This window comes from Zingiber officinale, chromosome 7A, assembly GCF_018446385.1.
Source record: "Zingiber officinale cultivar Zhangliang chromosome 7A, Zo_v1.1, whole genome shotgun sequence".
Classification (NCBI taxonomy): domain Eukaryota; kingdom Viridiplantae; phylum Streptophyta; class Magnoliopsida; order Zingiberales; family Zingiberaceae; genus Zingiber; species Zingiber officinale.
In genome coordinates, this window is record NC_055998.1 from 110,326,376 (window position 1) to 110,336,307 (window position 9,932).

Below are 9,932 nucleotides of genomic sequence, written 5' to 3' on the forward strand. Positions count from 1 at the left end.
TGTATAGTGTCAATTAAATTTTAAATTAATGTTAGAGAAAAGAGAAGAGCAAAATTAGAAGAGGGAAAGAAGAAAAGTTAGTAATTGTCAAGGAGTAAAATTAGAATCAAGCGTACATTTTGGGAAAAAAAAACACTTGGGTGCGTTTTTTTTTTTTTTTTTTTTTTTTTTTTGTAGGGGGGACTAGAAGTGCTTCCTTTGAAAATTTACCGTTGTTTGGTAAAGAGCAAAACTAAACTTTATCTATACATTTTAGCAGCTACAAAGTATATTCTATATGTTGTAATAGATAATCATAGTTGTGTAGATACTATATTAACATTGTATTTTATACATTGTAATAACTAGTCAAAACTGTTATAATAATATTAGAAATAAAGAACAACCTTATAGTTGGTATTTTAAGGATTTATTTATTTATTTATTATGATTTATATAATTTAGGATGTTTTTTTAAAAAAAAAAATTTCCTCTTCAGTATATGTCAAATGAATCTTAGGGTGTAATCAGTTTAGGCATGACTCAAATAGGAAAGAAAAAGCATAATTTTTTTTGCCCATGTCTAAGTTCGCATATCATTGGCCGTAAAGACCGAGGTGAACAGGGGTATCAGTCTTTCCGATCCAATCGCCGCCCTGAATGAAGTCAGCCGGCGTGAAGGCGCTGGCCTCCGCCTGGGAGATGACCTTGACGCCAGGCCAGTTGACCCGCTTAGCGGTGGCGGCGCCGACTCCTTTGTTGTTGTATTCTGCATACGAAAGGGTGTTAAGGCCGAAGTCACCGTCCCAGGGCATGTATCCCTCCGGGTCGACGAAGTCGCCGATTTCGGATTCCATGATGACAGTGCGAGAGAAGTTCTGCCACGGCCGGCCGAGGTAGTTCCGGAATGGAGACTTGGGCGCTGGGTTTGGATTGGCGAGGGCAGGATCAGGCACGATGCGGCAACTGTGGAGAACGAAACCGGTGGTTTCTTGGGGGAGCGTGCGGCCCTGGGCCAGGACGATGGTCTGTTGGTTATCGAGGGGGCGGAGGATGGTGAGGATGCAGTTTTGAAAGACGGCAGCAGCGTCTCCGAAGATGAAATCGATGGTGCCGAGGATGAGGCAGCCGCGGTAGAACTGGCGGTGGCAGTGGGCGTATAGAGTGTCCTGGTAACCCTCCATGCGGCAGTTGAGGAAGATGGCGCGGTCGGATTGCACTCGGAGTGCGACCGCTTGATGCTTTTCTGCGCCGGCCGTGTTCTGGAACCCCATCGCCACTGCCATGAAGCCGTCGCCGATGGCAGCTAGTACACACAAAGATAAGCAATTAGAAGTATCTAATTTTTTTCAAGGTTATTTAATTTTGTCAAGAGTTTATAACCAAAATTAAGTAAATAAAGAAATGGCAGTGATAATCTTACCGAAGGTGGCTGTATGGAATGTCTTCACTCCATCAACGTAGTTCTTGCTTCCCGTGACAATCGTCTTCCTTGATCCATCGCCATACATTGTGATGTTGATCATGGTCGATCCCACCTCTACTTGCTCCGCGTACACCCCCTCCTTCACGTAAATCACGTACCTTGATGCAGAATGATCATAACCCAGCGAATATTGATAATTTAGGATGGAATTATTTATTAGGACGAGAGAAGCAGAGTGACGTCGCTCACCTTCCGTCATATTTGGCCGGCAAATGAGCAAGAGCGTCTGAAATAGTTTTGAAATCTCCGCTTCCGTCCTTGGCCACTGTCACATTGGGCGTGAACTCCTTGGTGGCGCGGCTCTGCAACACCCTACGCTCCGACTCCTCCACCCACGCCGGAATTCCATCGCCACCCTCGTCGTCGTCGCCCACTTCCTCAAAAAGGCGACGCCTGGCGCCTAGGCCATGTTGCATCGACATGAAAGTCGAGACCTTGCCGACGATGGTCAGAGCGTTGCTTGTCGAGCGCTTGGCCGAGTCCAGCGCCTCCTGCATCTTGTCCTGCCGTTCTCCCTTGGGGAAGCCATCGATGCAGGTCTGCTGGTAGGCAGCAGTGGCGCTGAGCCAGTTCTTGAGCTCGTGCACCTGCGCCGGGAGCTGGGAGAGGGAGTGCGAGTCGATGGTGCGGAGGGTGTGGTTGAGCTCGCCCAAGGCGTACCCGTGCATCTCCTGGCATAGCTTGACGGCGGTCTTCACCGCCGGGTCGTCGGACTTGATGTCGTCGGATCGGGCGAAGGCCTTTCCTACCTCGTCGACGAGGGAGGTGACGGCGGCGCGGACATAATCCTTGGGGGAGGAGGTGCTGTTGGTCAACTTTTTGAGACTAGATTCGCAAGAGCTCTTATAGTCCGTCAACGCACAGATGATCTGTTCAAATATTAATTAATTTTGATTTAATTAATATTGAAAACATTAATATTGTGATCTAATGAGGACCTGGATGAGAGTGGCGGTGGTGGGATGATCCTTCCCTTCGTTACGGCTCGATGGATGGGAGTCACTGCTGGACTGCTTGCTCGAGGTATCTGCGGCACGATGCGTTGGATTGTAAAGCACAGCAGCAGCCACGACGGCGGAGAGGATAAGCATTACGGAAGCAACGGCACTGGCGGCCATGAGGTGCTTCCTCCTCCTCTGAGCCTTATCCGCCCTTCGCCGCTCCGAGAGGGGCCCAAAGTCCTGGAACGCAGACATAGCTGCGTCCTCGATCGATCGTTTCCTCTTTTCCTTCTTCCTCTGCCTAGCTGTTTTGTTGGCAGAGCAGAGGGAAGATAAATCAAGAAGCAAGGCAGGTTGTGGGATTTATTAATTACCATAATCGGTTGGTGCTCAGAAAAGAAAGGCGCAGAGAGGTTCGAAGCCTTGTCGCATATATCGTGTTGACGAATTTTGACGATCCTTGGAGAAATGGGTGGTCAACGCTCATTCCACCATTGCTCATTTCTCGCGATTTTATTGGCCAAATTAAAATAGCAGAGGTTCGTACGTAAATTCTTCTGGAATCTCCTTTTTTTTTTTATGTGAAAAAAGATAGGAGGAGATTATCCTTTGTAAAGTAATACGAAGGGCGATCGGGAGAGACAAGGAGATTTTTTCTTAAATTATACTTAGTGTTTTTAATTTTCCTGTATTACACGTGTTTCGTCTATCAATCGGAATATCGTTGACAATTCTTTCATCCAATTTGCCTTGGAATTAAATTGGCCTGCGGGGTGAACGAGCAGTAATTAATATCGCCTCCTCCTTTTATATGCCACCTTTCCCGCTGACCCATCTAAAAGTTGACATGTAGACGTATCTGTTTGGAGAGGTTAGGAGTGGAGTGAGATTCCACTCTTGGCATAATGTAGATTCACACCTATTATAGTCTATTCTAAAAGATTGATAGATGACTTACAAATTATTTTAGTCGAGTTAAACTCAATTAAATTTACTTAACGATTCACGAAGGATTGAGAGGCGGGCCGGGAGGGGAGAGGTTGAATAACCCCATTTAGGGTTTTTAATGATGATACGACAAATTAAACGTCCTTTTAATTTTTCAAATATTTAAAGATTGATATTCAACTTCGATGAAGTAACAGGTAAATTCCTTTTAATGATGATTAATTTAAGAATGCTGGACATATAGGTAGTTTCGTTGTCAATATTTTTTAATTTACTTTATGACCTATGAAAACTTTTATAAATCAGATCAATCATTCTCAAAATTAATTAAGGTACGTTATATAGCTGATGTTAATTTTAAAAACAACAACAAAGGTCAAATGATATCAAAGATGTCTTATAATGCTCTTTGATGCTTAAGCCACCAAAAGACATCACAGACAAAAAAAAAAAAAAAAAACTAAGATCTCATGAAAAATTGATGGATCAAGGTACCTCCATATTTACCTATCGAGATAACATTGATTGTTTCCACAAAATCCAAAATCGACTCAGTTATGACGGCTGACTTTGGTGTAATTGTCCCTGCATTATGGTGTTGGTTGTTCTACCATTATCGGCCACAGATTAATGGGTGGAGGAGCTTCCAATATCACATTGCCTAATAACTAGGAGAGTTAACTCAATTATCTTTTGCACTGGTCAATTATAATTTCTCGATTTATCTCCTTACAGATGGTCATGGGGCTGACCATGTGAGACCGTTGGGATGACGAATTCCACCTTTTACTACCATAGGAGAGTTAACTCAAAATATGAGATTCGAATGGTTGAATCCACAAGTGAACCTTGAGCAGTCGAATCATCTGGAATTATCTGAGCTAATGAATCAGACGGGGTGTCTGGGCTGCGAAATGCTTTAGCCACCCAGCCAAGGTGTTGATGATTTACATAAATCATAACTTTCAATTGAGGTTGGACCATAAAATGTATAATATATTAAATCATTTTTTTTTTTTTGGAGATCTACAATTGGGAGTTAAAGTCTTTTCGAAAATCAAAAAGAATTTTAGTCATTTTTGTTATATCTTTTGCCAAGTTAGGATTTAAGGGTATATTCATCTTTTGTAGATTTAGGATTTAAGTCTATTTAAACATCAGTTGCTTACTGGATTTTTAGTGAGTTTTTTTATCAATAAGATATCGGTTGTCTTTTCCCCTAAAACTTTGAGTTTTTAGATACTTATTTTTAGGCATTTTTAAAATCAACAGACTTTTAGAAAATTATTTCTAATATCATGTTCGAATTAATAGAATCAATAGTTCTCGCTTCGTTAGTTGGTATCAGTGTCGTAATTAATGCATGAATAGTTGCTCTATAGAATTCAAAATGAAAAAGATAAACTCACTAACAATTGATGTCTTGTATTGCGCTTGTCGTCTAAAGGACGATTACAATGAACAACCCCTTTAGCCACGAGCCAACCCCTTGTTTGAAAAAAAAAACTACTTCCACTATGAGAAGTTATGCAACTGCAAGGTGTAGTTTGTTGGTACAAGAAGCACAAGATGATCGGACTTAAGTTTTGATTATGACAAAAAGTTCTAAGTTAAGGGTTGTTATTGTTCTAATAAGTTGAACTAAGTATGTAGAAAAGACCTAAGTGATTTTAGGCAAAGGAAAGTCCTAGTTGAGGCTAGGCAGATAGAAAGTTCTAGCTGTGATTAGACAACAAAGTCTTGATCTGAGAGACTGGGCAATGTTTTGGCAGGTCGAGGACGTTGGGCGAAATCCCAGGGTCGAGGACGCTAGGTGAAAATCCTGGAGGTCGCAGCATCAGGTGGAAGATTAGACGGGTCTGGGATCGAATGTCTAGCAGAAAGTCTTGATGTCTTTGACGCTGAGCAAAAGTCCAGATGGTTTGGATGATTGATTTGGCAAAAGATAAATTCTCTTGAGAAGAGTATGTGGTGGATTCTCTGCTGAGGGAATAGTAGGCATCGGTTCGATCTATAATTTTTGAAAAATCTGAAAGTCAGAACCAGACAGTTCAGAGACTATCAAATATTTTATTATGCTAACTTTGTTTGCCGTGCATCTTTTGCATTTGAACTAATATGCCTTGCAAGAAGTGATATGCACAAAGATTACCTCGGGTGAATAGTGCACGGAGGTGCCTTCCAAGCAGCTGAAGGCGCCTTAGAGCTAGGAACGAAGGCGCCTTTGAGTGCCTTGAAGGCACCTTCGGATGGATGAACTTCACAGAATGTGGACGTTATCGAGACCGAGGCTGTGGGGATAAGATATACAGCTGGAGGCCTTCCATGGTGTTGAAGGTGCCTTCAACAATCTATAGAAGAAGTTTTTGAGCATATGCTTAACCATAACTCATTCTTACAATCTTTCTCTTGCACATTGCTTTAAGGGTGATCCTACGACTTTACGACGTGACTCCGACGACCGAAAGCACTACTCTCTTAACTCCAAAGTCATTGGTATAATTTTGTCAATAGTACTTAAATTATAATCTTTGTATTTCATTTGTATACTTGTAATTTGCGAGTTAATAGTGAATTTCCTAAAGTAAACACTCAACAAGTGTGGACCTTAGAGAAGGAGTTGCCACAGACTCCAAACTAAGTAAAACGCGATTGTGTTAGCATTGTGTTTTCTTTTGCTTTTATTATCTTTTATTCCACTGTGTTTTACTCCGATTGTTTTCCTAAAAACGTGAAAAAGTCATGAGCGTTATTCACCCCCTCTAGCGCTTTTGATCCTATAATTGGTATTAGAGTGGGACCGCTTGAATAGGTGAAACCACCATTCAAGCAATTATTCGTGGTATTTTTAAAGCTTTTCAGAGTCAATCGGAATTGGTGCTTTTACCCCTTCCGATAATTTTTCACGATCGAGTTTATTGTTTCTCAAAGTTGGTATAACACCACTCGAATTCTTTGTTTTCCTTTATCATACACTACTAATCTAAGACCAAGTCTTGAGACATTTTATCATTTTTTCTATGTACGAGGTTTTCTTTTTATGACCCATCAAGAAGGTTATAGTACCGCACACCCGCCTCTTTTCTCCGGTGAGGATTTCGGTTATTGGAAGGGCTAGATGGAATACCACTTGAAGACGCAAGCGAAAATGTGGATCATAATCCAAACTAGATTCACATTTCTCACCGAAGATGAAGTTCTCATCCCTTGTGATAAGTGGGACGCACCAACAAGAAGGAAAATCGAGGTGGATGTAAAGGCCACGTGAACTCTCCAATGCAGTTTGACCAAATAAGAGTTGAACAGAGTCAGCCCATTCTCAAGCACAAAAGAGTTATAAGAAAAACTGATTGAACTGCACGAGAAGGCCTCTGACACAAAGGTATCTAAATAAGACTTAATCTTAAACAAATTATATAATATAAAAATACAGGAAAGTGAATCGGGGAGCCAGTTACATGTTCACAGTCAAGATCTTCTCAACGACCTCCAGGTGATCGGTTAAAGAATGAAGAACCGCGACTTCATTAGGTACACCTTAAATGCTTTTCTGAAGAATACGTTATGGGCATCGATGATAAATGCTTATAAAGTATCTAAATACCTCTCTTTAATTAGGTTAGATGAGTTAGTTTTTGAGTTTGAATTGCATGAGCAAATTAATGCTACTCCGGTCAAGAAAGATATTGCTTTGGTTGCAAGTACAAGCAAAATGAGGGAACAAAAAACCAAGCATCGAACTGAACCTGAATTCGAAGACAAATCGGATTCAGAAGATGAAGATGAGATCACCACCGAACTAGTCAAACTAGTTCGGAAAATACTTAAGAAGAAAAAGGTGATCCAATACAAGAGTAAGAGCAAGCAGCTGGGTGTGAATCAAACTACAAAGCCAAAATCAGAAGTGATTTGTTACGGGTATAACCAGAAGGGGCACTACAAGCCGGAATGTCCAAACCAAAAGTAAAGAAGAAGGAACGCTTTAAAAGCAACATGGTCTGAATGCTCGGAAGACTTCGACGAAGAACACGAGCAAGAGAACTTCCTTGATCTACTAGTACAAGCTTACGTTGCCAAAATCGAGTCCGAATATAAAACCAAAGCTGAATCAAAAACTGAGTTTGAAAGAAGCCACGGATTCATATTAGTTTTCTAAGGGCCAAACGATACTATAAGTTCTCCTCAAGTAGATAAATTATAAAATTTAATTTCATACTTATTAAGAAAGTTGGTCAAATCTAATATCTAAGTCAAGTTACTCTAAAATGAGATAACAACCCTTAAGGAAGTGACTAACCCAAGTCTTTTGACCGAGTCTGTTCAAGCTGGAACTTCAACTTAAGTCCAACAACTTGAGGAAGAAAATTTCACTTTGAAAAGTCAAGTTAAGGAACTTAAGGACATGTTGGAATAGTTCACCTTAGGTTCCAATAATCTTGATCTGATTCTTGGAAAACAAAGGGTCATATACAACCGATCTAGACTCAGAAACAAGGCTAAATAATGATTCAGATCGTACTTATCTTTAGTGAATCGATCAAATAGAAACATAGTCAAAGCATGGGTCCCCAAGTCTGACCTGCATGGGTCCCCAAGTCTGACCTGATTAATCAAGTTGGACTCAATCAATATTGGATCCTCAAGGAACAAATCTATTACCTTGATAGACCTTATCGAGGTTATGATCCAGAGGGAGTGTGAGATCTCGGAAAATTTAAATAAATAGGGTTATTGCAGAAATAGCCTTATAAAATTTTTCCGGAATTTTTAGAAATTTTCTGAGAATTTTTCGGAGCTCATACGATGGGTTTTGCGGGGATTAGTTTCGGGTACGGATAAAGCCGAGTTGAGATACCCGTTTAAATGAGGAAATGGTTATTTATATAATTCCTTTTTCCTTATTTCTTTTCCCCCAAAACCGCCGATCCCTACTTGCCTTCCCCGATCTCCCCTCTTCCTCTTCCTCTCTCTGTTCTCTCGCGGACGGGCGACGCCGAAGCAAGCCGAGAGCTCCGGTGATCTCCTTCGGCCGGCATCGACGCCTAGTAAGCCCAGATCCAGCCGAAGCCTCCTCCTCCTCGCTCTAATCTTTCTGAAGACTCTCACGGGGACGAACCGACGCCGAGCGTGGACGAGTCGACGCCGACGATCGCCGGTGTAGATCTATCTGCGGAGCTTGCCGGAGATCAATCAAGGAGACAAGGATCATCTTGATTTCCTCTGCTCAACCCTTCCCCGATCTTTCTTCTCGTTTCTGCCGACCCTCTCTCCCCCGATCCGATCGCCGGCTTGAATGCCCTAGGGTTTCGAAGGTAAGCAACTGGTTCCTTCTTTTCCCTCTCTGGTTGCGATCTTGGAGGTTAGGGCTTGTTTCGGTTTTGATCCTTGTTGGAATTGTGATATCTTCTTTCGGTTTTGAGCTAGGAAGGAGAGATCGGATCCAATTACGTGCTGTAACCCACAGATCGGTTCTGGGATGTTTCCTTCTTTGCGGTGATTGAGGTTTCGGTTGAAGTGGGGGAGGATTTCAGCAGAGTTGCTGTGGTTTCTTTGATCCAGCAAGGAAATTCCTCTCATTGTGCTGTCGGCAGAGGCTTCAGATCAGTGAGGTGAGTTCTATTCCCTGTGAGCTACTTAGATGTGGATTATGGTTGTATTAATTGATACGTAAGGTATTGGTTTAGGGTTAAATTGTATTACTATACGAATTAGGTTTATGGGTTGATAGGATCTCCTAATCTAATGGGTGATTAGGGATTAGGTAACTAATCCTAATCGACCATTGGATTTAGTTAAGTTAAGTGTGATTGTTTAGTTGGATATTGGACTGTATCTAATCTAATGGAGAAACCCTAATCACTTGTTAGATTAGTTTAGGAAGGATAATGATGACGTGATTAGGGTTTTATCCTAATTTAGTTTTTTAGAATTTTATTTAGCTATTTCATTTAAATTTAGCTAAATGAAATATATATGTTGTTTGACACAGGACTCTGATTCGAGACGGGCGTCTCGACTTCGGATTTGGATTGTACCTGCTATTTGAGGCGGGTACCCTTTGACTTATCTTGTGGATATTGTCTTATGATATGTGCAGTTTATATATGTTTACTAGTAATTGGTAGATCTTTCTCTTCTCTGGTTATAGTTTATTCTATACCTGTAGGCGATTATTAGCGATTGGTAGTTAGCATATTCCCTGGTTTAGTTACTTGATACTTGATACATGTTGCTACGATTAACATCTATACCTTGGTCTAGCATGCTTTTCTTTCTTGCTATGCTTATCTGTGTTCATAGAGATGCATATCTATAGTGCTCTACTCTACTGGATTAGTTGCTTTACATGTGTGATACATGCTCTTGGATTCATGATACTTACATCATTGTTATATGTGATGTCTTTGGATTTATGCTGTTTATATCATGGTTATATATATGCGTTTACCTTTTGGGCATACACATATATGGAGGAGGCTATGTTCAGGTATGACATACTGTAGCATCATGCACCATCTTGCATGATTGCATGCTGGGCGATTGACGACTCCATTATTGTTGAGCTCGTCGGCCGACTA

General features: G+C 41.3%; 1 protein-coding gene and 1 long non-coding RNA gene across 2 annotated transcripts; one reads left to right on the forward strand and one right to left on the reverse strand.

Annotated features, from left to right (window-relative positions):
- Window positions 1–575: 575 nt before the first annotated feature.
- Window positions 576–2,672, reverse strand: LOC121999603 (pectinesterase-like). The gene is made up of 4 exons (XM_042554262.1): window positions 2,404–2,672; window positions 1,655–2,334; window positions 1,403–1,563; window positions 576–1,285 (listed from the first exon to the last, which is right to left on the reverse strand). Exons 1-4 carry the CDS (start codon window positions 2,659–2,661, stop codon window positions 576–578), a joined length of 1,809 nt encoding a protein of 602 aa, XP_042410196.1. The 5' UTR covers window positions 2,662–2,672.
- A 5,578-nt stretch (window positions 2,673–8,250) lies between these two features.
- LOC122000371 lies at window positions 8,251–9,402 on the forward strand. The gene is made up of 3 exons (XR_006117110.1): window positions 8,251–8,666; window positions 8,779–8,963; window positions 9,344–9,402. It is a non-coding gene; the product is annotated as an uncharacterized LOC122000371 (long non-coding RNA).
- The last annotated feature ends 530 nt before the right edge of the window (window positions 9,403–9,932 follow it).